The sequence below is a fragment of the Bidens hawaiensis genome, unplaced genomic scaffold (assembly GCF_021521415.1).
Source record: "Bidens hawaiensis isolate Kalapana, Puna unplaced genomic scaffold, B.hawaiensis_p1.1 tig00004105_1, whole genome shotgun sequence".
Classification (NCBI taxonomy): Eukaryota; Viridiplantae; Streptophyta; class Magnoliopsida; order Asterales; family Asteraceae; genus Bidens; species Bidens hawaiensis.
In genome coordinates this window covers 874,776-902,741 of record NW_027491242.1, presented here as the reverse complement: position 1 = coordinate 902,741, position 27,966 = coordinate 874,776, and the positions used below count along the sequence as shown (strand labels likewise).

Genomic DNA, 27,966 nt, shown 5'->3' with positions numbered 1-27,966 from the left:
TGAAACTTTAACCGTTTGGTTTCGGTTTTTTTGGTTCGTGATTTGGGTTTGTTTCGGTTTTGCATTTGAGCTTGAAAATTTCGGGTTAAGAAAAAGAGTTTGTCTCAAAATAATGAATTTGGGGCTAAATTGTTTTGTTAATTAACTGGTTAGTATCCTGTGTACATGGAATGAATAAAATATAGTGTAATCGTCAATATATGTCTTTAAAAATATGAACTTTGACATTTTTTAAAACATTCTTTTTTCGATTAATCATAAAAAGAAAATAACTACTGTTTAACATGATTTTGAACTTGATGATATTTGGGGTCTTAAATAGAAGTTTTTATGTAAAAGAATAGTTTATTTAGAAAATTCTTATTAAAAATGTAAAATTTTATCGATTACGATGGTGTATACGTGATAATTGAGTTGTTATTCATTGATTAGAATTGAATGCAAGTTTGATTATAAGATTGGAAAATTTTGAATTTTGAAACTTGAAATTCTTTATCAAAATTGAAAAGTTGGATATATTAAATTTTTATTAATATTTAAGGAAAATGAATTTTGAAATTTTAACTTAAATTTGAAAGTTTGACATAATTATATTCGTTAGATGGAAATTTAGAGTATTTTAGAACAAAAAGTTGAAAATGAATTTGATGGTGACCAGTGGAAAATCGTAGTATTTGAGCTAAAGTATACATTTGGGCTAAAGTATTTGAGTTACATATTTATTTAATTTTCTTTATAAATTACTTAAATGAGAATCTATAAATTCGGTTCAGGTTTTACCAAAACATAAAATCAAACCGTCAGTTTTGTTTACGTTCAGTTTTTTTCATGCACGCCCCTATTTACAGGATTGGAATTAAGCCAGCACGAGGACGAATCACAATGATGCCGATTGGTACACCAAGAGTACCCTATAGGGTTCCAGGTGAAGGTACTTGGCAGTGGGTTGATTTATGGAATGCCCTTGTAAGTAATTGCACAGACATTATAATTATTTGTGTAATCCCAAACTTGTTAATGCTTACTTATATAAATGAAACCGATTTTGGTGCAGTATCGCGAACGCGTCATCTTTATCGGACAAAACATAGATGAAGAGTTTAGTAACCAAATATTGGCAACAATGTTATACCTTGACAGTGTTGATAACTCCAAAAGAATGTATATGTACATTAATGGCCCTGGTGGTGATGTGAGTTCTTTTTCATTATTATTGTTATTATTATTATATTATTATTATTGTTATTATTATTATTATCATCCCTTTAGAAATATATTTGATATATTATTAAAAATTTTATAAATGTTTTCAGCTTACTCCAAGTATGGCTATATATGACACAATGCAAAGCTTGCAAAGTCCGATCGGTACTCATTGTGTCGGTTACGCATATAATCTAGCTGGTTTTCTTCTTGCAGCTGGAGAAAAGGTAATTTTAAATTTTGTATATCAATTTGCAAGATGTTTTTTTAATGATTTATTGTTTTAATTATTGTGAAGGGTCAACGATTCGCGATGCCACTTTCAAGAATAGCTTTAGAGTCACCAGCTGGAGCGGCTCGTGGTCAGGCTGACGATATTCGAAATGAAGCAAACGAGCTTTTGAGAATTAGAGATTATCTTTTCAAGGAGTTGGCTGAAAAGACGGGTCAACCGGTTGAGCAGGTTCACAAGGACTTGAGTCGGACCAAGCGGTTCAATGCTCAAGAAGCTTTGGATTATGGACTCATTGACCGAATCGTGAGACCACCCCGTATTAAAGCTGATGCACCACGCAAAGAAGCCGGTACAGGTCTCGGTTAATGTACTTGTCATTAAAAACCTTTCATTTGTGCTTTGTGGTATTTAGGATTTATTATTATGAAACTGTCAAGAACTGTATTTGCATATTGTTTCATATATGAATATATGAAACAGTAATTAACGTTGCTCGTTACATATGTAATTTATTTACTATAGAAGATGACAGAAAAAGGAAAATAAGTGTCGTTCCTGAGTACTAACGGTTGCCCGTCACTATCATCGGTTAAAAGCGTGTTAACGTCTTCACACATAACCTTGCAGTAGCTGCAGACACTCGGGCAGAAAACAAACTTATAGCCGCCATATATACTTTTCTCAATCTTAAACCAGTTATCCAATGTTTTTTGCCCCGGGTTTCCTTCAACGCCTCCAACGATGACAACATATTCGTTTATAACTTCATTATAATTCAACTTCCATACATTCGACTCGTGACAGTTGTTGGAGCCCGAGAACTTGATGTTAACATCTGTGGAGAGACGGATCACGTTTTTCTTGGGGTTGACCGGAGTGAAAGTCAACGATAGGCCCTTTTCTATGCCTCGGGATTGTGCAACAACAACGGGACAAGACTTGTTTTTGACGTGTGCGAGAATGAGTCCGCCAATATAACCGTCTCCGTCCGCTGGTTTAATGTAGTATTTGTCCCCTGCGCGGAGGGGGTTTTGTTGGGCATCGAGCACGGGCCCGGGCTCGAGATCGGGATTGGGAACAGGAGCTGAGTTGGCAGCTAAGATGAGTGCAAGTGAGAATAAGATTATTTTTTTCATTTTTAAAGTGTTGGTGAATGATGAAAGATTAAAGGTGTTTATAGATGGTGTGAAGTTTGCTAGTTTTAGATCCAAAAACAATAATGTTGGTTTAGAATTTTGATAGTTTAGACTTTTTGACTCAAAAGTCAAACTTGGATATTGTTTTTGACTTGTAATGGATGCTGTGCTGGAATCCCAATAGTTGAAAGCAGACAATTGCAATATGAATATTCAACCAGAACAAGTTGACATCCATATCCAAACAAAAGACCATGATGAAGTACCCTAATCACTTCTTTAAAGTTAAGCATGACTAATTACTGGAGTGGTCAAATAGGTTTAGATCAAAACTAGCGCCGATACTAAAACCAAATCGTCGTATTATTCTAGCCCTCAAAACCAAACCTTCCGTTAATTTGGTTATCAGTTATGTTTGGCCGTTCTGGTCAGTTATTGATTAGTGTAATAATCTACTTTGTGGTATTAATTATGGATTTATTATTTGTCAGTAGTAAAAAAGCATCATGCAACTATCAAGAACTTTTATTGTATATTGTTTCATACATATCGAATTTATTCGAGCATCGATGGAATAGTAAGACTGGTAGAACTAGTGAGTATGCCAGAAGACGAAAGACGCAGGATCATTGATGAGTACCAAACGTCGCCATCCGTCTTTGTCGATAACTGTTCCGACGCCTTTGCACTTAACCTTACAGTAGCTGCAGACACTCGGGCAGAAAACAAACTTATAACCGTCGTCATTAGCATTCTCAATCTTATGTTGTTGGTTTAGAGTTTTGATAGTTTTAGACACAATATTAAAGTGGTGAAAGTGGTGAATTTGGATATTGTTTTTGACTTGTAATTGATGTTTTTAACAACTAAAATGTATATAATTAACTACAACATGTTGGCTTTATTCTTGCAGCTGGAGAAAATGTAACTTTGAATATATTATGTAGTGTATATTATTTAGTAATGTGTTTTCTGATTCGACGTGTAACGAGTTGTTCTTGGACATCTTGTTGATAACAAACACAATCCAATGCAATAGATTGAATGAATAAGATGTGTATTAGAACTAAATAAAAGTTTAATGTACTTTATGTGATTATTCATATCTCATGTATTTATATTGCATTGTAACATTGAACATGATGGAACTAAACTACCCCCCAACACTTCCTTAAACTTGAGCATGGTAAACTAGGCGTGTCGCGCTGGTTCAGATGACGTGTCAGAATGGGTTGGTACTAGTTTTGAGCAAAATAAGTTGTCAAAACGGGTTCTAGGAAAATGTAGATGAGGTGAGATTAGTTGTTTTAGATAAAAGTTGAAAATCGGTTCATATGCTATATTTTTTGTCTTTTAGGACTGTTTGGGAAGGCTTTGAGCCCCCACGAATCGGAAGTGATAATTTCAATTAGTGGTTTCTATTTAAGCATTTGTGTTTAACCGGTTTTTGGAATGGGTATGGTATGGTTATAAATTGGTTAATTGAAGGGTTGTACTAACTTAGTCGAAGGGTATCGTAGAGGTAGGGTACGTCAAACTCCAGTACAACCTTTTACTTATTACATTATTATTGTCTACTAACAAAGGCCCACTGGCGCGAGGGGGGGGGTGTTGTGGAGGTAACCCCTACCGGGCCTAGCCCAATAAGGTTAGGGTTTCTGGTTTCATGATGTTGACCATGAAGTTCCTATATAATGAGCATTTATCTTTTATTTGAAAGAAGTTCCTCTTGGACCCTTGGCCTCCAAACATATTTTTGTGTTTGTAAACAAGAGGAAACTCTTTGCAGTCACCCTCGCTCCCTCACTTTTCTATGGCAGATCTCGAGCAAGCGAAGACGATGAAGTCGTGGGTTCGTTCATCTCGTAGATCGACGAACATTGACATGGATCCGACCCGGATCCATTCCTTGTTTCTTCATTGGCGCCTTGTTTCATGCGTTGCAAAGTACTCACGTAAAAGAAATTAGTCAAAAAAAATTAGTTAAGAAAATCATGTATGACTATTAAAGAAATACACGCAAAGTTTATAAAAAAAAGTGTTGCTTAATATTATTTTTAAATTTTTAGCTTTTAAAATCTTGAACTTAGTTGTGTAAGATTAACTTTATATTGATATTAAAAAAAGTCTCCTCCACCTTCTGTAAACTCTCCGCCGTTACAAATGGAGGGGCGATACCTTTTTCAGACTCCCCTCCGTTAAAAAGGGAGGGGAGATACTTTTGCAGTCACCACCATTGATAATGAAGGAGAGATACCTCGCACCTCTAAAAGTTCTTACATTCTCTAACTAACTCCGACACCCCTGTATTTTCAACCCCCAAATGATTAATCTTTGTAATTTAGCCCCCTTTAAAAAAAATCATCTTTCACCACCTATGCCCCTATGGTATTATTGATAGTTGCCTATGCACACACATCAAACCCATGCAAGTTTAACAACCATAAACAACTTTATTCAAACATAGATAAACCAGCAATTAAGATTGCTTGTTACATATATAACTTATTCGAGCATCTAAGGAACAATAAGACTGGTGGAACTAGTCGGCATTCCAAAAGACGAAAGACGCGGGATCATTGTTGAGTACCAAACGTTGCGAACCATCTTCGTCATCAACTATTCCGACACTCTTACACATAACCTTACAGTTGCTGCACACACTTGGGCAGTAAACTAACTTATACCCGTCTTTAGTTTTCTCAATCTTAAACCAGTTTTCCAATGTTTCTGGTCCCGGATTACCCTTATCACCTCCCACCATCACAGCATATTGCTTCATAGCCTTGTCATATTTCACCTTCCATACGGTTGACTCGTCGTCACAACTAGTGGAAGCTAAAAACTTTATGTTAACATCTGTGGAAAGACGGATAACGCCTTTCTTGGGGTTGACCGGGGTGAAAGTCAATGGGAGGCCAGTCTCGTCGCTTCGGGATTGTTCAACACCAGCTGGACAAGGCTTCCTGTTGAATTTCACTGATAGGAGTCCCCCATTTTCACCGTCTAGAGCCGCTGGCATAACATAGTATTTGGCCCCTGTGTGGAGGTATTGTCCATAGTAATCGAGCACTGGATCAGGAGCATGAGCTGCATTGGCGGTGTAGATGAGTGCTAGTGAAAATAAGATGATTATTTTCATGTTTGAAAGTATTAATTAGTGAATGATGTAGGTATGTTAAGCTTGAATTGGTATTTATAGATGGTAGGAAGTATGCTACTTTTGGATTGAAAACAAGGTTCATATGTTGTTTGTTTGGAGTTTAGATAGTTTTAGACACAAATATAAACTGATGATTTTTTATATTGTTTTTGACTTGTAATGATTTTTGTGCTGGAATGAACTAACTAATGAAAATATTTCAAAACAACCTATAAATATCAAGAGGCATATAATATATTCAGCACAACTAGCCACTAGTATTATTTTGTTACCGTATATTGAGTAAGAAAACTAGTATATATTTTGTTCAAAAATTCAGCACAAGTAAACTTAGCTTAAAAGTCTAACCCAAGTTTAGGTTTGATTGTCAATGCTCTAGCCCAATAAGAAGCCCACTGGAACTTAAACATTGAAGCTCTTTTAGCCGTTTGGGGAGAACTAAAGCCTAGAGGTGTACAAACCGGTTCGGGTTATAAACCGGACCGGTTTAGTCAACGGTTGGGGTTGGATTACAAACCCGCTTTGGAACTAGGAACCGGTTTGATTCTTCAAAGTGCGAACTAGTATACAAACCTACGGGTTGGGTCAATTTGGAAACTGGGTTTGGTGTGTTATCGATCGGTTTGTAAACCTACAAATATGATAAATTTTTGTTTCGTTAAGTTCTTTAATTTGATAGGTTGGGAAAGTATATAACCTAACTAGATTGATTATTAGATAATATATCAACACTGGCACATCTAGTAAATAGTAATGGTACGTACTACGTACCACAAGGGCTTTTGACAACCAGAGTGTTTGATAAGGCTTTATCTTTCAACCGGTGATACTTGATAGTATAAGCATGTAAAAAAAAAAGTTTAATTTAGGAGTAGAGTTAGAGAGTGTATAAAAAAAAACTATTGAACGTGGATACCTCAAATAATCTTAGCATATTTGAAGATCTTTGGTCTACTATAGTGCCTAAATTTGAAGAGCTAGCCAAAGGTAATGATCAAATCAAGTAATTAGAAATGAATACAAGTATACAACCATATGTATTGTACCTAACAAATCGATGCCTCTCAAATAATAACAACTATAATCAAACTTTATTGAAACATAAATAAAACAATAATTAAATTTACTCCTAACATATATAATTTATTCAAGAGCTTCCATGGAATAATAAGACCGGTGGAACTAGTTAGCATCCCAAAATACGAAAGACGCAGGATTATTGCTAAGTACCAAACGTCGCGAACCATCTTCGTCGTCAACTAATCCAACATCCTTGCACATAACCTTACAATAGCTACACACACTCGGACAGAAAACTAACTTATACCCGTCTTTAATTTTCTCAATCTTAAACCAATTATCTAGTGTTTCAGGTCCTGGATTTCCCTCAACACCTCCCACCATCACAGCATAACGCTTCATAGCTTTATCATATTTCACCTTCCATACGTTTGACTCGCTATCACAACCAGTGGAACCCGAGAACTTTATGTTAACATCCGTGGAAAGATGTATCACACCTTTCTTAGGGTTAACCGGAGTGAAAGTCAACGAGAGGCCGTTCATGTTGATTCGGGATTGTTCAATGCCAGCTGGACAAGGCTTTCCATTAAAGTGCGCCGGAAGGAGTCCGCCATTTTCATTGTATAGAGTCGCTGGGAAAACATAGTATTCGACCCCCGGGCGTAGGTATTTTCCATTGGAATCGAGCACAGGAGGAGCAGGACCAGGAGAAGGAGCGGAATTGGCTGTGAAGATGAGTGCAAGTGAGAATAAAATGAATGTTTTCATTGTTAAAAGTATTAATTAGTGAATGATATGATGTAGATTAATTAATCAAGCTATTTATAGATGGTGGGAAGTTTGCTAGTTTTTGGTTAATTTGAATTATGGATGATCATGCATGTGATGGAATTGCTAGGAATGAACCAAAATTAAATAAAATAAACTTTGTGTGAAAATTAATGTGACCAAGAACCGTGTTTGGGGTTACTCGCTTATTTACCGAGTCATAAGTCTTCTTTGGTTTGCATGAAATAAACTAGAGTTTTAAGGGTTCACGTGATCACATGCAAATGCATGGCTGGAAACTTGAAATTAATTAATAAGTATTTATAGTTTTAATATTAGTTAGAATTAGAATTGGTATATTCTAGTTTGACTGTATCTCATGGAAGTGTAGGTGGTGAAAGGATATGATAGACTATTCTTAAAATAGCCGACTTTAATCAACATTTTTCAGTTTTAACCATAATTTTGAAAAAATACCTAAAATAGTCATTTTGTCGTTGAATCTGACAGAATTTCATCAACGTCGATCAAAATATCGTTGACCTGTAAATATCACCACGTGTTAACGTATTAATGGATTTGACGGAATGCGTTAAACGAATATCCGACGGAATTTGAGAGGTCGGAGATGAAAAACTATGTCAGATCCATAAATTAAAATTAATTTTGACGGATCTGAAGGATTTTTAACAAATTTTTTAGGATCTATTAATACGTTGCCATGCGGCAAAATTTTACAAGTCAACGAGTTCTTTAACAAATTCCGTCGGATGACGGTTTTAGAGTAGCTATTTTGAGTTTTTTTATTCAAAACTATGACAAAAATTAGAAAAGGTTGGTCAGAGTTTGCAATTTTGAGGGTTGACTATTAGAATAATGGGTCTTAATCAAAGAATTAGTTTTATATTATATAAAAACAATATATTAAAAATGAAAAGCAGTAATTACGTTGAAACAGAAGGCAAATTGACAACAAGCTATGCATTACTCTTTTTTAAATCGCAAAAGTCAATCTTTTAAAAACCACATTGACTGATTTTAATTCATAACATTATTATGCTTCACATGTTGAACTCACTCAACTCAGTTAAGTAACTCCACGGCTTCAAGCGCGAGAAAATCAAAAGTGTCAAAGCAAAAAGGTAAAAATACATGTTGGAATGCACATCACTAAGAGACGAGAACATGTTGTGTACAATGTTATACCAAATGCATTCCATTTACACAATTTTCAAAATTAGCAGGTCAAGACCGGGTAGGAAGCCACCCGACTCTTCTAATCAACTGTCGTTGAAGTTGCAGTTAGAACTGGTGACCTCAGTATAGGGCTCTGTGCCCACAAGGTGGTGGTGGTAGGGTTCAAAGGTATCAACTGTGTCCCCAAGGTGGGGGCGGTTAGGTACAGCTGGCCCTAATGAAGGTCAAAACGAACAAATGGAGGTCAAAACACACAAATGGAGGTCCAAACGCATAATGGATCCAAAACGCACAAATGAAGGTCAAAACGTATGTCAAAATGCATAAATGAATGCCAAAATGCATAAATTGAGATCAAACCGCACAAATGGATATCAAAACGCACAAAATGTTAAGTGTCTTGTTGCTTAAGTTACAATGTACGCGCTTATTAATAAAAGGCTTAAGAGAATTAGAATCTTAATTGGTTGTAGATGCTTCCACGTTTCTTCTTGTAAAGACTATACATGAAACACACTGATTATGTGAGTAGTAAATTTTACTCCAAACAAACATGAGTACCAGTCACTTGTATCAAAGACAATTAATAATATCAATAAGGCATATTTGATAGTTGTTTTAAGACATCAAGTCAATGGATTGATCTACCTACTAACAATTATTTAAAATTCATATATATATTGCTTCTAGAGTACAGTTTAGCTAGCACAACTAGAGATGCAAATATCGATTAACCGGTTTTTAGAATATTGGTTACTAACCGGGACTGGTTATTGGTCAAACGGGCAAAATCAGTTACAGTTTCTAACCATTTTTTGAGTGCTTAATAACCAGTTAACCGATAATAACCTATTGAAGTTAATCTTACTAACATTAACTGTATTAATCTATGTTGGGTTAACTTATTGAAGTCCAAACAGGATCCTAAGTCCTAACCATCATGTCAGTTGATTACTAACCGTTTCTACTATACCGGTTAATTATCAATTTCGGTTCGTTTTGGTTTCTAGTATCAGTTAGGTTAATCAGTTAGGATTTGCACCTAAGCATTACTAGCTCATAATAGTGCGAGTCGGTTATTTTTAAAGGGCTAAATCTCGTACTGAATTTGAAACTTGAAAGTAGTATTTTTTTATTTTTTGTTAAAATCTTTAGCCCACTGAATTTGAAACTTACATTTTTTGTTTAAGAGTTCAGCCCATTAAAAGCTTTTGTCTATAAGTCTAGCCCAGAAAAAAAGCCCACTATCCCTACTACAAATGAGATTGTTATAATTAAAACTTTGATAAGTGATACATAAACGTCACCAAATAATCAATTTAATATGATAAAAGTTTAAAATTTTGTACATGAAAAATGGTTCTAACACTTTTGATACGAACACTACACATATATTAAATATATCTTACACAAATGAACCTTTTGGACTTTGTGTTGCTGATTAAATCTAATGTTTAGTAATTAATATAAAAGACTAAAAACATATATGCGCATATTAATTCGCTTTTAACTTTTTATATACGTCTACTTATTTGTTATAAGTTATTTAGCTTGACCGGTTAGAAAAATGTGTAACCTAAATATATTTACTATTAGATAACGGTACTGAAGTAAATTATTAACTAATATATATAAAAATAAAAAGTATATTCAAAATATTAATTTTGATAAAGTGGTATAAGGGTCAGACTAAACGTACCCCCTCCCTTGCTATCCATACACCCCCCTGAACTTTCATTTCCCCTTAACATTTGTAATTGACATGTCAGTCCCTCTTATTTTATTTTATAATTCTCTTAAAATATCAAATAAAAAACTATTAAATTTTTATTTTTGTTTTACAGTTTTTATATATTTTTTTTATTGACTTTATTATTTTATTTCTTTAAGATCTTATCAAAAGTTTGTTTATTTTTTTTACATGTATTAAAAAGTACTGTATGTTTTCTCTAGCTAGTTTTTTATTTATTTTTTATTTTTTTTAATTTTTTTAAAAATGTGTTCAAACCAATTTGATTTTATTTGTTAGGTTTGGATACATGAGATTAATGTTATCTGAGAAAAGAGTCAACTTTTTTTTATCAAGTTGTATGTTATTTAACCTTTTTATTTATAAAATATAATATTATTTTTTATTAAAAAAAATGCAATCTATCTCTTAAATTTAAAAAAAAATGCCCTTCAAAAAGATTAAAACGGGTATAGAAAAATATATTTTTTTTAAATTGAAAAACAACGTTTTTCATATAAGAAAAAAAACAATTTTCTAAGTAAGAAAAAATATTTTTTTATTAAAGGCTGTAAATATACATAAAAGGGTAAATAGAAAAAAAAATTGTTAAATAAAAATAGAAAAAAAATGCATTTATAAAAATAACAATGATAATAAAAAATAACAAAATGACAAAAAAACAACAAAAAGGTCTAAATTGTATTAATGTAAAACTTGAAGAAGGGGAAATGTTTAGTAAAAATGAATGGGAAGAGGGTAAGTATAGCAGCACCCGTAAATGTTGATAGAATTTACATCATCCCAAAAGTTGTGTGAACATAAGAAAATGTGCCAATACTTTCCTAAAGTGAACAAACAACCATCAATTTCAACCAATTCTATTCACATCATTAATAGATTAATCATAAATGGTGTACACATATTTATACTTTGAAACAATATTATCATCTGGCTTGTACTTAAAAATTTCAAAAGTTGTTAGGGGCTTAGGTATAAATATTTAATTTATATAAAGTTAAGCATTATAAAATCATTTATTGTATTATATATACTTTTGCACATATGCAGTAATGTAGATGGTAGTATTTAAGGGTTCTTGCTATTAATGAGAAACAAGGTTTTCCCATATATAGTTGCTAAAAATTATTTAAAACTAATAATGTTACAAAATATAATTAAATCATCAACTTGAAAACATACATAACTAAAGTTAGTTGTAAAACTTAATGAACAATATACATAACTAAAAAAATATCATATTTTCTTGTACATTATACATTTTACTTTGTAGGTCTACTATTTCTTCTAAATTTGCATTAATACAATTTACCTAGTCTAAGAGACCATGTGTTACGGGTTAATTAGTTAAAATGTCATGTCACTAGCTTTATATAACTCACCGCTTAAAAATGTGTTGTGGACCCCACCTTTTTGAACCCTCTTGGATGCTAAGAGAACGACGAGGCAGGGGGTTGGTTAGGCGCCGGCATATTGTTATGGTTTAACTGTTGGTTAAAGGCTGAGATGGATGGCGTCACACCCTTAGGCCATATGTAATGGGGCTACAATTTGGGCGATTTTGGGCGCGAAGGGGTGCGAACACCGCCTCCTGGGCGATTTTTGGGCGAAAAGGGGCGGGGGCGAGGTCTTCTCCTCGCCTGGAAGAAGGGGCGAATTTCAGGGTGGTGGGGCCGGCATGTATGGATGTGTTATATATATATATATATTATTACTAGTTGTAGTCCCTACATCATTACACCCCAAAAACAAATTTTCACCCCTTACTGATTAGGTGCCACACGGCGCAAAACGCCCCAATTTGTAGCCCCTCCACTACGCATAGCCTTAGAAGGACTTATTATTATTTTTTTTTTTGCCTTATGTTTTCCTAATATGTTGTTTTGCCTTTTTCATTTTGTGTATTATAATTGTCTTCAAACCAAATTTATTAAATTATGGGTTTTGTTGAGTAGGTTTGTCATCAACTACTAATAACTACATCTTGCACCCTCTTTTATAGTGTTTAAACTATATCATTTAATAACAATAATAAATATTCGGTACTATCATTTCTGTTATTGGAGTGTGAATAATGTTTTGATGAAACAAAAAAAAAGAGTCAATAAATAACACTAATACTTATAAACCAAGTTAAGTACAAACCACCAACTATATCTATGTAGGGAACAAAAGTATCCAGCATCAATCTACCTAATTAATTGCTAACCACCAATATTTTATGTTATGTACAAACCATAAGTAACATATAATAATAATAATAATAATATACCCTAACTTTTTAATAATATGATTTTATCAAGCCTAAGTTATAAAGGTTCTTTCTTAATAAACTTCCAAGTGCTAATAAAACAGCCCCCCCTTCTACATTATCTTCCTTGTCATTATTATTTCTAAATGGAAATGGTAATTCCTTGACCCTCAAGTTATCTAACCCGACTCGTTGTCGAACCGACTCTATGCTTTTTGAGTCGACTCGGTTTCCACACGCGTCCGTCACGTAGAATATGTTCTCGGCCTTTCCTTGTAGTGTAGATATTTCAGCTCGTGTGACGTTTAATGCGTATTCTCTAAATATGCGTGTTACTTCGGCTAGCAGTCCTGGTTTGTCTTCCTTGCATAGCTCAAGCCTAACGCCGTTGGAGGCGCGTCTCTCGATGGCTGCGGTTAAACAAAGGGTCACTCGTTGCTTCTCGGCTTCTGAACTGATCGGTGTCCCGTCTGTGTGTCGGATAAAGAATTCCTAAAACATAAAAAAATGTTGAATGTTTAGCAAGGGCGAAGCTTCATTGAGGCCCGGGTTGGCCCCGGCCCCCCTGTTTTTTTGCGCAGTAGTGTAAATTTACCCGTTTTTGGGTGAAAACTTTTATACGTAGTGTAAGTTTAGCCTTTCTCGGCCGACAATTTGAGCTCGTTTACAAGCCTAACTATTACGCTTAACCGGTATGAAAACGTACCAGATACGCTCCGTTATCTTTGGTATCAATAGTAGCATGAAAAACCGTATACTGCATATCAGTTAACGTGAAAACAACATCGAATAAAAGCTTCGGTCGATCTCTGCACTGGATATTAACAACCGAATACCCTTTTTCTAAACGATTCTGAACCGATACATCTGGAGAATATTCATTACTTCTAATAACAATCGGATTCCTCTCATAATCGCGGTCTGCAAACATCATTTGATGCAGCCGTCTTTCTGTGTGAGTAACAGCCATAGAAACTGAAGTTTTCACACTTCTGATATCGTTATCGCCTTTAAGCACGTTTCTTAACCGACCCTCGATGATTTCAAGTTTTTGAGAGTCGTAAATTGGGCATCCGGATTCGCAATCTTTAAGGTATATTAACGAAGCAATTCGCCCGTTGTGAGTCCATACTTTTGACTCTACTATATCACATTTGAGATCAGATAACACTGCAAACACTTCAGATAATAAGCCGACTCGATCGGTCCCGGTTAATTCGATTGCTGTCATTCCATCAATGGATTTTGATCTTGTGTGATGAATGCTTCCAAGTGACTAAAAATTATTAAATAAAAAAAATGCAATTAGTATCAAGAATAAAGAAAGTTACATAACAAATACTATAAGTGCAAACGAGCCAAACCATTCGTAAGCTACTTGGGATCGGCTCGTTAAAGCTCGAATCGACCCAAGCTTAAACGAGCTCGAGCCTAAAAATAAGCTCGTTTAATAAACAAGCCCGAGCTTCACTGGTCGAGCTCAAGCCTATTATTTATATAATTTTTACTTAATATATTAAATATATCTTTTTATAAATATTATTAATATATGAAAATATATGATAAAAATAAGTAAATAATTTATATAATGTTCTGTATAGAAACTATAATTAAAATATATTAAAAGTACTAAGTAAAAATATAAGTAAAATGATTAATAAATAATAAACGAGCCTATTATATATATATAATTTTTACTTAGTATATTAAACATATCTTTTTATAAAGATAATTAATGTATGAAAAAATATGAAAAAATTAAGTAAATAATTTATATAATGTTCTGTATAGAAACTATAAGAAAATAAATTAAAAATATTAAGTAAAAATATAAGTAAAATGATTAATAAATAATAAACGAGTCTATCCCAAGCCAAGCTCAAGCTTTAGAAAATATAGAGCTTAAAACAAACAGAACTCGAGCTTGAAACACTACCCACGAGCCAAATTCGACTCGGCTCGTTTACACCCCTAGCAAATACAACAAGTGTCAAGAGTTAAGCAAATTACATGTTGGATGCAGTTAATGATGCTGTCATCTGTTAACTTCTTCCCATCTAAATCAGTCACATGAAATACTGTGGATAATAATTAACAAGATTAAAATGAGTTAATCAGTTACAAAAAATAAAAACAGAAGTAAAAAAAGATTAATAAACAGTTAAAATAATAAAACTAATTAAAATCTTACCATCCATGTTCCATCTTCCATCAGAGGAAACATAACCTTTTTTAATCAAAAGATTTAAATCTGTAAGCACTTGAACCGCTTCTAGAAGAATCCCGTCTTTTCGCGCACTATCAACCTATAAATTACGAAAACGTTAGGTGGAAAAATTTGTTGTTTTAAAAAAATAAATAAAATAAGTAAAAACATGTGTGTGTATTCTTTTATATCAAAATAGAAGGCAGTCGGGCAACTAGAAAGTAACGTACCATGACGAGAGTTGCGTTTACACAACCAGCATTATCGATCATGACCCTACGAATGTACAATAAAAAGTTGATTAAGACTAATGAAGCGAAAGCATAACGTGTAAGAAAATTCAAAATCTGACTTGGAAAATATGAACTAAGAAAAAAAGTCAACGAAAAGTCAAAATTTTAATAACAAACATAATTAGAGTAAATTTAATTGGGGTGCAAACGAGCTGAGCTCAAGAGTAAAGCCTAGTGAAGTCGAGCTCGGCTTGTTTACACCCCCTAAATTTTATCCTAATCATAATCAGATTTAAATAGGCTAGCAGATTTAGAAATTAATACAATAATGCATAATATCAGAAATTTTAAGTGAATCTATATTAATGTGCATATTTTTCATCAAAATTGAACATATTACATTCATTTTAATTTTAATAAATCTTAAAATATTAACCTCAAAAGATTCCACAATCCATATTTTCAACCAAATATCTCCCAAAAACAAAGGGTACACATGAAACCGAAAAACCGAACCATAACAAAAAAAAACGTGGGTTTGGTTTAATGTTTTTTTTTAAACCCGAATTTATGATTTGTTTTGGTTTTATGTGTGATAAAAACCGATAAAACCAACCCAAAATCGAAACAAAAACCCAGGGTTTGGTTTTATGTTTTCGCAAAACCCGAATCGTTTCTTGTTTTCTGTTTTAAGTAAATTACAAGAATTTAATAATAAAGTATCTCCAATAGTTTAGCCTAAATAATAATAATAATAATAATAATAATAATAATATAATTATTTGTTAATTAACAAAATCATCTAGACCCAAAATTTATTGTTTCGGACAAAAAAAAATTCATACCAAATATTTCAAGCTCAAATGATAAAACCCGAAAAATAAAAACCGAAACTGAAAAACCGAAAACTAACCTGGGAGTGTTCATTCGAACAAGCAGCTTCTCAAATTCATCCAAACACGGTCTCACATTCATCTGCATCATCCTTAATAATAATATTATTATAACTTTTACTGACTATACCACAAATACCAAATATATAGCTGTTGTTGATTCACTCTCTTGTAGAATACACGATTTAACCCAAGCACAGCCAGCAAATTACAGCTCACAATTATTATTATTATTCACCAAATATCGATGAAAAACATAATCTCTCTCTAGAACACCAACCACTTTCTCTCTCTACAACTCCGTAGGCGTGGGAGGACAATTTATATTGGTGGTTTTTTTAATAATGTTTTAAATATTATTGTTTTAATATTAATATATTAATTTGAATGCATGTAAAAGAAATATATTTGTTATTTAATATCACATGGCGTAACGCGCGGCTGCCCGGATTCTGATTTCTTTCTTAATTAGTCAACTCGAGCACTCGGTTATTTTTGTTTAATAAATTTATTGAATATGAAATAAGGAGTTTCGTTTCATTAAGTGGATTAACGGACATGAATAGAGGTTATGTATGTTTTCTTGTGTCCGTGAACCTTATAGAGCGTATGTATGTATGTTAACGTTTGTTCATTTTTTTGAGCGGCTAATTAATCTTACAAATGGGATACTGGTTAAGCTCAATGTAGGAAAAAGATTCGTAAAATAAAGTAAAATACAATTTGTTTATATAGTTCACATTTTAGAGTATCGATATCATATTCATTTTTAATATTTGGACACGTTGATAATTAATTTATAAGTAACAAATACAAATCAATTAATAATGTCCAGAATTTTCCAACATTCTATACATTGGGATACACTCGTCTTCGATCCTAGAAAAACCCTCAACTAAGGCCAACACCTGTAAACACCCACCTGTGCGGTGAAATAAAACTTGTTCAGATCAATGATCCAAGTAATGAAAGTCACATACTAGCCTAGTCTCTCGTCATCACCTTGTTGCATCTGAAACTAAATGTTGTGGGCAGAAATCAACCTGGGCTGCATGGAACATCAACTAATGAAACATTTACCACTTCATCGCTAGTTCATTGGCTAATGTTTGTTCATTAAGTGTTTTGCGTATGACTAATTAATATATATATATATACATGTGAGTATTATGTAATTAAATTATGTAAAAACTAACATACGAATATGAATGTTAAAAAAAAACACCGATAGAAACTTGGTACCCGAACCATTGATGTTGGTCATTTTCGGTTAGGAAAATCAAATAAAACATTGTTTCATTTGGGTTCATCTGTATGTGTTCGCGAATCATTCACGAAAAAATTCATTTCCTTAGTGAACGAATACAAACAAGAAAGTTCGTTTGGTCAGATGTTCGTGAATGATTTGTTTGTCTGATAATAAAGAGTTAACGGAAGAACATGAGCAAGATCTTGTTCGGTTATGGAATAAAATAAATTAAATGAATTATTAAAAGGATGGAAGTTATAATTTTATAATAACTTAATAATAAAGGTAATTAGGTTGTATTAATAAAATGGCTCTTTAATAGACAACTAGGATGGATGGATGCCCTGTCCATTAATTAGAAGAATGTCCTTTGCTTTACTTGGACTCAAAACATGTTTTATGCTTTGGTGAAGTGTCATGTTTAAACTTTACACTATTGATAATATTCTAAAAGGTGTTTTAAACTGTTAATAAGAATCTAAAAATACTTTATGTGTGTAATTTGTATGTAATATACCATGTGATTACATATAATATAGTTATCTATTATTAATTTATGTATGTGTTCACGAACTATTTTAGTTGTCTGAACGGAAACTTCTCGGAGAGGACCACGACCAATACGTCAAAGATGTTTTGTTGATATCTGAAGCGATACATGACATATAACCTACACGGGTATTTAATAAAACTGTTGAATAATTTATCCGATATTATTTTAAGTTTCTTTGTAAATAAATAAAATTTGTAACAGAAAAATCTTGAAACTATGTTTGGAAGTTATTATCATGTATTAATGGATATAAATAAGATGAGTTATAACAGTAAAATTAATCTAGAAACTATATTTGGAAATTATTAATGCTAATACATGTAAATAAATAAGATTTTATAACAGAAAAATCTAGTAACCATGTTTGGAAACTATGTTTATCTCATGAGTTTAAGTTAGTTTATAATTTATTTGAAAAATATATAAACCACCACTGATATTAATGAAGAGGATAGCCGACCCAAATAATGACGGCAACACGGTCCACATTTAACAAACACCGCCACAATTGGCTTTTTGATTTACTTAACATTTACGCCGATTAATCAACTTTTATTATTTCTAGAGCTAAGACTGGTTTTATGTGTTGTTTTGTGGTTATATATATATATATATATATATATATATATATGGTTAGTATCATTTGAGAACTTCAAAAAAGTTAAGAACTTCTAGAAACTCATAAGAAACAAACATTTTTTTTTAATTTTTTTCATATATTAACATTGTTTAACACTAGTTTTACCATATTTTATATATAAATTTGTTAGTACATATATAAATCACAAGTTTACATATGTGTAAAATTAATGTAATAACAAATTTACATATATGCAGAAAAAAGTTTAGATATGTGTAAAAACTATTATTCATAATTGTAATCGTAATTATAGATATAAAAAATGATAAAACTACACTCAAATAACACTAACATACAAAAAAATTTGTAAAAAACGTTAATTTTCAAGGGTTCCTTCACGTTCTTAGATAATTTAAGAGTTGAATGACATATATATATATATATATATATATATATATATATATTTGAGCTGAATGACATAAAAACCAAACTTTATATTTAATTTAGTTTTTTATAAATATTATTATTTGTTAACTTTTATAAATACAGTGCTTAATATTTTAATATTTTACGTGCCAAAATATATAACTAGACTTGTTATATAAACTTGTGTCAAAATCCGCTTGATTAGGGTTGCATAACAGGCCAAACATGGCGTGATAAGACATGATTATCGGATTACTTGTGGAGTTGTGGTGTTAGACATGAACACAAACCTATTTAGAAATATGTTACACAACATGGCATGTTTAGGGACTTGTTTATGGACACGATAAACATGACATATGTGGTGAAGTAGAAGTTGCTAAAGGTTCATATACATAAATCTAAACTAATACATAACCGTTAACATATTTGATACAAAGATTCAAAAAAGACTAAAATCAAATCATAACATCCACTAACTATAGCGTGTATTTTATATTATTTTTTTAATAAAATATACAAGTCATTAACTGGTTAACAAGTGTTTAACCTGTTTAGACATGAATTTAAACAAACCTGAAACATGTCTATGGTTTAAAATATGTAACATGTTAAGTCTAAAGCCAAACTTGTTTAACACTGTGTTGTTTCGTGTCGCTTTAACATGCGTGTGTCAAAAACCGTAAGCTCTACCTTTGTTAACCGTAGTAACTTAACTATATATTTTCCATAACCAGACTAACTTAACTAAGTGGTTACCAAAAATTAAAAACAGAATAACTTATAGATTTAGATCAGTTACAACCAAACCAACTCATACTCACATTTATTTCTTCACAGTTTTTATTGGTAGCATTCAATTTCCATCTCTGATTGTAAAAGGAAAGCATGTATGATATATGGATAAAATATATTGTATAAAGATATTATGCATATTTTTTATCCTCAAAATATACATTAAATACTAAAATAAGAAATGTTACCATGACAAAACAGATTGATCTTAAAGCATATTTACACTGTATTCGAATATGCGTATTTTTTTATTTATATTAAATTAATGAATGTTCTTTATAAGAATAATAACTCTAATATATTTTTTTGAAAAAGGATAACTTTATAAAAAGTAGTACAATAAACGAATTTTACCTTGTATTTTTATAGTATTAATAGATCTTATAATCTTGAATTTTGGAATTTAAGTAGTGGAGAATCAAGAATCGATCGAGACTTATAGAATTACAAAAATTTCCAACTATGTAAATGATATAAAGATGTAAATATCGTTGACATTTCAATATAAATAAAATCTTTTAAATTCTGATTCGTTTCGTTTTCAAATTGTATTTGAATTTACTTCAAGGAAACTAAAACTCAAATAACTTGAGTAGTATGAAAATTTAAAAGGAAGCTGATTCGATAGACGCCACTAATAAAAAAGAGGTTTATGCGCATAAAAATATCCATGGCATTATGGCAAACTTCATGACACACGAGTTAATACGTCACAACGTGAGTTCACAGTTCAACGTTTGTTTCTTAGACTATAATAACCCAAGTTTTATACAAGGTAATAAATAAAATCTCTATATTTCATAATTATATGGTTAGTTTATTAATGAGATAATAATAATTATAAGATAATTGTTATGACCTCAAGGTTTAATAGAGTTTGTATTTGAATGCTAACATAATTATCATTCGTTAGTTAAGTAATATAAATAAACAGATTCTAAAATTTATGAAACAAAAAAATGCAAAACAAATAGCATTAAAGGATCCACACGTTTCTTTTATCCTTAGCCATCATCTACTGTAACAAATTGCCGGACTTTATGGAGCTCCGAATCCTTCGTTCTTGATCGCGATCACTGTTATAAATCCCTGAATCTGCAAATAAACTCCATCAAACCCTACTGCATACTCACTTTCTCCTACCTCTCCGCGTGTGACGACTCGACCCTGCTACAAGTTGGCCGCCGGCAACTCCAGTCCCGATAACCGCCACGAACCGATGGTATATAACCTCTGACCTCAATCTGAGTTGTTTCGCCATATTAGTTCCAATCCCAACGACATGCGCCATCACCATCACGTATCGTGTACCACCATCGTTCAAGTTTCCGCCTTTGATTTGTTATGTTTTTAAAGAAACCGACAATTTGTTATGTTTAGAGAAACCGACGTCATGTTTCTTCTAGTCACCGTTCAAGTCCGTGCATCACCGACTTTGTTCGGGTCCATATATGTTTTAAGTGTTCGAAGATATATGGCACCTATAATCGTTGATTTCTTATGGCGACTAACGCACTAATTAATTGACTGGGATTTGATTTACAAAGAAAATAACAATGCAGATAATAAGTTTCAATATAATAAGAGTTTGATATGTTTTGTTTTGATACACATCATATTGTTATGATCAATCATAGGGTGTTTGGCATAAACTATGCATTAGTAAAGTATTTTATATGAAGTGCAATATTAATGTATTTATAATAATGCTTGATCATATAAAAAGAGTTTTTGCTTGTTTTAATAATTATTGAAATTATTCTACTGTACTTTTGTTCCTTTATTATAATATTATAATGAATGGGTAAAGGTTGGCAACGTAAGAATTCTATATGAACACTTATAATTTTTAAAACTAACATTTTGGATACTAAAACAAGAAGCTGACAATTAAGATTTTAACGGTCAATCAAAAGGACGTTTGTCGAGAGAAATCAACGAATCAACCTATGTAAATTAAGTGTGTGTATCTAAATAATAAAAATGTAAATAAACCGTAGGTTCTCATAATTGTTGAAGACAAGCCAACTTGTTTATTTTTGCTTAATCATTAAGGTACGGATTCTGTTTTTCTTCACTCATAGTATTGGTTCTAGTCTATTTTATATTCGATGTCCGTCACTTCGTAGTGCGGATTTTTGTTATCTAGTTCGGTTTATTCGTATGATATGGTTATATTAATTTTATAGCATGCAATAGGTTATATATATTTTGAATTCATTATTGCATGTTCCTGTTTAAATATCTTTTAGTTATACGACTTTAGTTCAGTACTCTGTTACCCGAGCATTTCTGACTTGTCGTTGGGGCGTCAACGACATGGCACTTATCGTGACAGTGCGTAATCAAAGTTCACGGCGTCTCTAAAAGTACTCATGTAGTACCTTGGCCACTTAGAGGCGTATAGATCGATCTTAGCTCCGACTCCTGACTCCTGACTCCTGACTTCTGTTTGAGATGGAACAATGTGTGCACGCCACCCACACCGTCTCCTTGGTGCATGGACTAGCTAGCTGTGTACCCCTCTGTTTAGGCTCTGGGTGCTTCCGTATTACACGACCTATTTATTTTAACACCATCGTCGTGTATTTTAGTAATTATATTTTGTTTCGCTATATTTCTGGTCCGTTTTGATATGTGTATACGCATTTGGTTAAATTTGAGTATATTCAGATTACGTCCCGATCGTGTATCGAATTATGTTTCGCATCTAATTATAGTTCGGTCTAAAACGTGGTTTTATATCCGCAATAGTTTCAGTTTTATTTCAGTATGTGTTTTGTCTTATGTATGCCTTTACCCGTACCATTGTTCTCTCCGTTACTGGGCAATTTTTGGCTCAGCCGTATTTTCTTGTTTGTGTCTGTCTTATTTGCTAACAGGTAATTCGGGAAATCGGGGAGATCAGTGATGAGAGAGCGTAATAAAGTTCAAGATTTTAGAAGACTATAAATGTTTTCGATTATTTGATGGAATTAAATTTGACATAGGCTTTTATGAGTTATGTTTTGATATCTGTAATAGTGACACGTCAGCCTGCTCCGGGTTGGGGTGTTACATAGACAGTCTGTGTGTCTAAATAATTTTTTTGAAAATTTTTCATCATACCACTAACATTAATCTAATATTCATTTCATTTGTATTTTCTTAGAAAATGTTTATAGTTATTAAAGCTATATTTATGTATTTATAAATAAAATTTTGAAAAAATTACTATAATAGTTGATGCTCTGAGAGACCACAGGATGTACATGTTTTGATTTGAAAGGAAATTAATCATCATTCGTCCCACAAGTTCCACAAGTTCATCTGCATTAAATATTGTCACTCATTGTGGCGTTATATTACGTTTGATAAATCTAAGATAATAATTTATAAGATATATGGTATCACATATTCACATGGTACGCATAAAAATTCCCATAACTTTACATGCACCAAATAACGGATTATATGTGTTCAATAAATAAACATAACTGAAGACTTTAAGAATAAACCTAACAATGCAATAAAACGTGAAATCTCATGTAAAATAATGAGAATTAATTAATATAGTCATGCAATAAAGTGTGAAATCTCTTGTAACATAACAAGGCACGTACTTCGTATTAAATTGGATTAGATAATATCCTTGTATACATACATATCCATAAGAATTAATTCATATATTTTAATATATTTTGTATTAACGGATACATATATATTGGATCAAACAAAATATATTTTAATATTATGAGAGTTAATCTTGATTATGCGCATGCATACATATCCATATAAGATCAAGCATAATATATTTCAAAATATAATGAGAATTAATCTAGATTATGCACACACATACATCCATAACATGACGTTGACGTACAGAAGAGGAGCGACAAGCGTCATTGTATCCCAACTAATGGCTAAACTTGACTAAGGATGTTGGGGGGTGGGGGGGGGGGGGGGTTCACGGTTATCTTAATCGGTTATGCTTTATTAATCTGGATGAGATGAAATCATTTTTAATGTAAGCATCTTTCATTAGCCTCTCAATATTCTATGCTAAAATGTATAGTATTCGAATAATTATTAAATATTAAATTAATAATAAAAATATTAAACTCAATTTAAGATATCATTGGGTAAATTTCTTTGCTCTGAAAATTACTAGCTTGATTAACAAGATTGAAAGATAGCCAAATTTAACCAAAAAAACTCAAACCAAACGGATTAAAAATGCAAATTTTGGGTTTCGGTTAAGTTTAGCCCAAACTGTACCGAGGCCACACCATACACACCCCTACATCAGGGTGGTTTTCGACTTCTTCGTTCGTCTGGTATCCTTACAATCTAGACTCCACAACGGACTAGGCATTGCCGATGTTATAAGAAAAATATTCATAGTTTATAGCTTAAAATATTAAATAGAATAAATACCAACAAATCAATTAAAAATGTAAGCAAATTAGTTTTTTTTCCTTGTTGAACAACTGATAAAGATTATTTTTATTTGAATACATTATTGTCAATAAGCTAGTAGTGAAGTGGTAAATGATAAGTGAGAGATTTGATATTTAATGTAACTCATGTTCGATTCCTTCCCTCAACATTTAGTTTCAGAGCACCAGCATTTTGATTAGAGACTAAGACGAGTAGAGGCGTCTTTCGCTAGTTAGATCCTTAAACTGAACACGTTTTATCTCACTGTATTATTGTGCATTTAGGCAAGATGTTCACAGACGTTGGTCTTATGTAAGGGTTTTTTCCAAATCAGAATTCGAGGGTATCCTGAAATAATGAATTTAGTCAGTAATTCATTTAAACGATTCGCTAGCTATTAAAGAAAATAAAAAAGTTGTTTAGTATCATAAGACTACCCACGTGACCACAAAAGGCAAGAGTCAGGCAACCAGCTTTCTCTTTAATGTTGTCACCAAACCATCCTTTGTGGGTCCCACTCCTTATTCCTCTGTTTCCGGTTGGTGTGTTCGATCACGTGACATCGTATCGTAAAACACGTTCCACGCTGTCTCTGACGATGATTAATATTAATATTCTTAAGTCTTAACGCGGTATAGTAACCTTAAACTCCTTCATAGTTCATACGACAACTATATTAACGTACGGCCTTTCTTCATGGATTCTCCCTTTTGGAAATATTATACTCCATTCTTTTTTTTTTTTAATTCTTTGTTAATTTTTAATGTTACAATTTTAACTAAATGAAATTATATGAATATATGATATGTCGAGTTTTTATTACAACATGATAGTTAAATAGCGGCTAAACACTTCAATTTGGTGGCGTGAAACATATTATTTTTCTTAAAGAAGCATCATCACGATCTGATTGTGCATAAATAGTTTCATCGTTGAAGAAGAACTCACTTGCTTGAAAAATTCATCTAGGTTTTATGCATTCTTTCTGTCGTGGCATTTGTACAAGAAGCTTTCACGTAACTTGAGTTAAAAGTGATACAATAGAAATATTCTTTCTTTCCTCTTGACTTTGAGTTTTTCGGTTTATAATATATACAATATAAATAAAAAAGTTACATAAAGAAATTACATCTATCTCAGATCATCGAATGATTTTAAAAGAGGAGTGGTATACATCGATAAGTTATAGCAATGACCACGTATAACACCTTTTTCTGTTCTTGCGGTGGTCCAAATTACTCATTTCATGAATTTTAAGTAAGTCGATCACCGAGAATTCATATATGGGGAGGAAGTTTACAATGGTTACCAATAATTGCCAAACCAACATGACAAAACAACAAAAAGTAAGAAATTAATAACTCATTTCCTCAAACTCTACATAATCTACAAACCACCGGCCAATTCTATATTCTTTTGGATAACACCACAAGAGTCAAAGGTTAATAATATCAACACAAGATATAATTAATAAGTAAATAAAAAAAACAGCTATAATATATTCAATGATCATAATAACCACATAATTATATAGACACACCTGATATTCAAATAACTTATATGGTATGAAAATAACTTATCTCTATTAAAATTAGTTATATGTTTTTGAAACTTAAGTGGATAATAGACGTTGACACTTTTAAGAGGGGTAGAAGCCCTGGTTAAAGTTAACCTCAAGAATTTCCCGCGAAAATACAAGATGTGGGACCCACTGAAAAAAAAATGTGGATGACAGGTCAGATGTGTGTAATGGTGACACCCTTTTTTAACCTGGTGGCCGGAGTAACATGACCATATGTGGTATGGATTTTTTACTTTTTGACCAGCAGCTGGTTTATTGGCGGCAAACTCAAAAACTAATAATAATAAAAAAAAAAGAGAAATTGATACCTTCTTGAAGATTTACTTTCAGTCTTTTGAGATTTTAGTTTCAATATTTATTAATCGTCGTGGGCCACAATTGATATCCGCTCAAATATATAATCCAAAATATTTATATTGCAAGTTTAGTATCTTTTTAATAAAATTGAAAGATCAAATAGAGAACCTAAGTTTTTTTTGTAACAACTAACAACAATGAGTTGGAAACATGAACATTGAGATAATATGTATTTTGTGACATATGTTGGTTTTACTGTAATTGCCAAATTTGATAAAAAAAATGGTTTATGAGGATGGGTGTTGTGGGAGGCATCATGGCCACCTCACCAGCTTGTTAAATCACAACGATACCAAGCGCCATGTTCTTCCCCCCGCCTCTAGCATCATCTGGTTAATGCCTTCAACTTAAAATCTATTTAAACCTAGTTAATGCTTAGATTAACGGCTAGCTAGCTAGCTATTGTCTCACTGTCTGTGTGACAGTGATGCAGCGTGATAACTAGCTCTTGCTAGTTATCTAACAATACACTGCCTAACTAACATTGATCGAAGGGCAAAATTAAATGCATCGCAACAATTTAATTAGTTCAACTGATTATAACTACTAAAATAAATTGTTAAATGAATTGCAAGTATAATTAGTTGATGACTGAGTAAAAGAAGTTATAATTGTCAACATATATAGGTAGGAAAAGAAGGTTTCTGTTTGACATTACATGTACTATATTTATCATAATCATAATAATAATAATAACAACAAGAATATATAATAGTAATAATAGTTATAATAGTTTAATTATTAAGTATTAAATGTTTTATTTGGGAATTAAAAATGTGTTATTTCAAACAGTGAGAAACCTAGGTTTTGTTTATGTTTCATGTTGAAAATTTATAGTAAACTTATTATTTCAATTTGTGTATTTTTCTCATGGACTTATTTGATGGTTAATGAGACTGGATGGGCTTGGATGCCAAGCGAGAGATGGGCTTTAGGCCGTAGTGTTCGTGGACTAGAGCTTATTGGGCTGTTGTTGTATGCTTATAGACATATCTTTGTGTCTAGTGAATGAATATGATGGATATTTGAGCATTTTTGTTATAAATTCTGAAAATATTAAGCTCCATATTTCCGGGCTGGTAAACGAAGTGAACGAGGGCATGTTCGTCCTCATTTAACTTTAAGCGAACACAAACAAGAACATATAATTAAACAAGTTGTTTTGTTCATGTAATAGAATGAGCACGACCGTGATTTTTCATATTCATGTTCATGACTTTGTTCGTTTAAACCTGAATGAATAGTTCACAAACATAAATAAATATAAACAAATTCAAAGAAACATAATTATAAAGGTAACCAAGTAAATATATATAACTACTTATGTATTTATTAAATTTCAAACCATATACAAACGAACATAGACAAATGTTCACAAACATAAAAGAACAAACTAAACGTGTATTCTCGTTTGTTCGTTTAGTTAAATGAACAAAAATTTCTATAATGATGTTTGTTCATTTATTTAAAGGTGTATTAATTTTTATTAATCTCAACTATCATCTTTTGGTCGTTGCCGGTACCAACTAACACAGTGGCTGATGATGATCCCACTTTCTATCATATTTGTTCCCAACGACTAAAACAATCCTAAAGCCATTACTTGCTGGTAGCTAGAAAAACGATTTTGGCATTAAAAGTCACATTTTTTTACTGGAAAACTCAACTTGAACACCTCCACCACCAACCGATTCCGACGATGGTTCTGAGATTTCAACGACCTCAATAATTGAGGGCTTTCCGGTGACCTGCAACTAACGATGTTAGAATTATACTAGTTACGAACCATTGGTAACAAATATGATAAAAATTAAGATCACTATCGACCAATTCATTAGTTAATACGAACAACAATCAAAATATGATAGCTGAGAATAATAAAACGAACTGTATAATATCTAACTAACAATTTCCAAACTATACAACAAATAAAAATATGAACCTCCA

At 32.2% G+C, this 27,966-nt stretch overlaps 2 protein-coding genes and 3 pseudogenes across 2 annotated transcripts; 1 reads left to right on the top strand and 4 right to left on the bottom strand.

Annotated features, from left to right (window-relative positions):
* Nucleotides 1-843: 843 nt before the first annotated feature.
* Nucleotides 844-1,902, top strand: LOC143625495 (ATP-dependent Clp protease proteolytic subunit-related protein 2, chloroplastic-like). Its single transcript, XM_077095818.1, has 4 exons — nucleotides 844-966; nucleotides 1,055-1,192; nucleotides 1,314-1,430; nucleotides 1,502-1,902. Exons 1-4 carry the CDS (start codon nucleotides 883-885, stop codon nucleotides 1,802-1,804), a joined length of 642 nt encoding a protein of 213 aa, XP_076951933.1. The 5' UTR covers nucleotides 844-882; the 3' UTR covers nucleotides 1,805-1,902.
* LOC143625496 (miraculin pseudogene) lies at nucleotides 1,868-2,643 on the bottom strand (annotated as a pseudogene).
* A 2,339-nt stretch (nucleotides 2,644-4,982) lies between these two features.
* Nucleotides 4,983-5,908, bottom strand: LOC143625411 (miraculin pseudogene; annotated as a pseudogene).
* Nucleotides 5,909-6,190: 282 nt separating this feature from the next.
* On the bottom strand, nucleotides 6,191-7,689 carry LOC143625497 (miraculin pseudogene; annotated as a pseudogene).
* A 4,851-nt stretch (nucleotides 7,690-12,540) lies between these two features.
* On the bottom strand, nucleotides 12,541-16,287 carry LOC143625410 (ACT domain-containing protein ACR8-like). The gene is made up of 6 exons (XM_077095744.1): nucleotides 16,079-16,287; nucleotides 15,163-15,208; nucleotides 14,918-15,032; nucleotides 14,737-14,804; nucleotides 13,433-14,002; nucleotides 12,541-13,218 (listed from the first exon to the last, which is right to left on the bottom strand). The coding sequence occupies exons 1-6, from the start codon at nucleotides 16,147-16,149 to the stop codon at nucleotides 12,757-12,759; spliced, it is 1,332 nt and encodes a 443-aa protein (XP_076951859.1). The 5' UTR covers nucleotides 16,150-16,287; the 3' UTR covers nucleotides 12,541-12,756.
* Nucleotides 16,288-27,966: the final 11,679 nt, after the last annotated feature.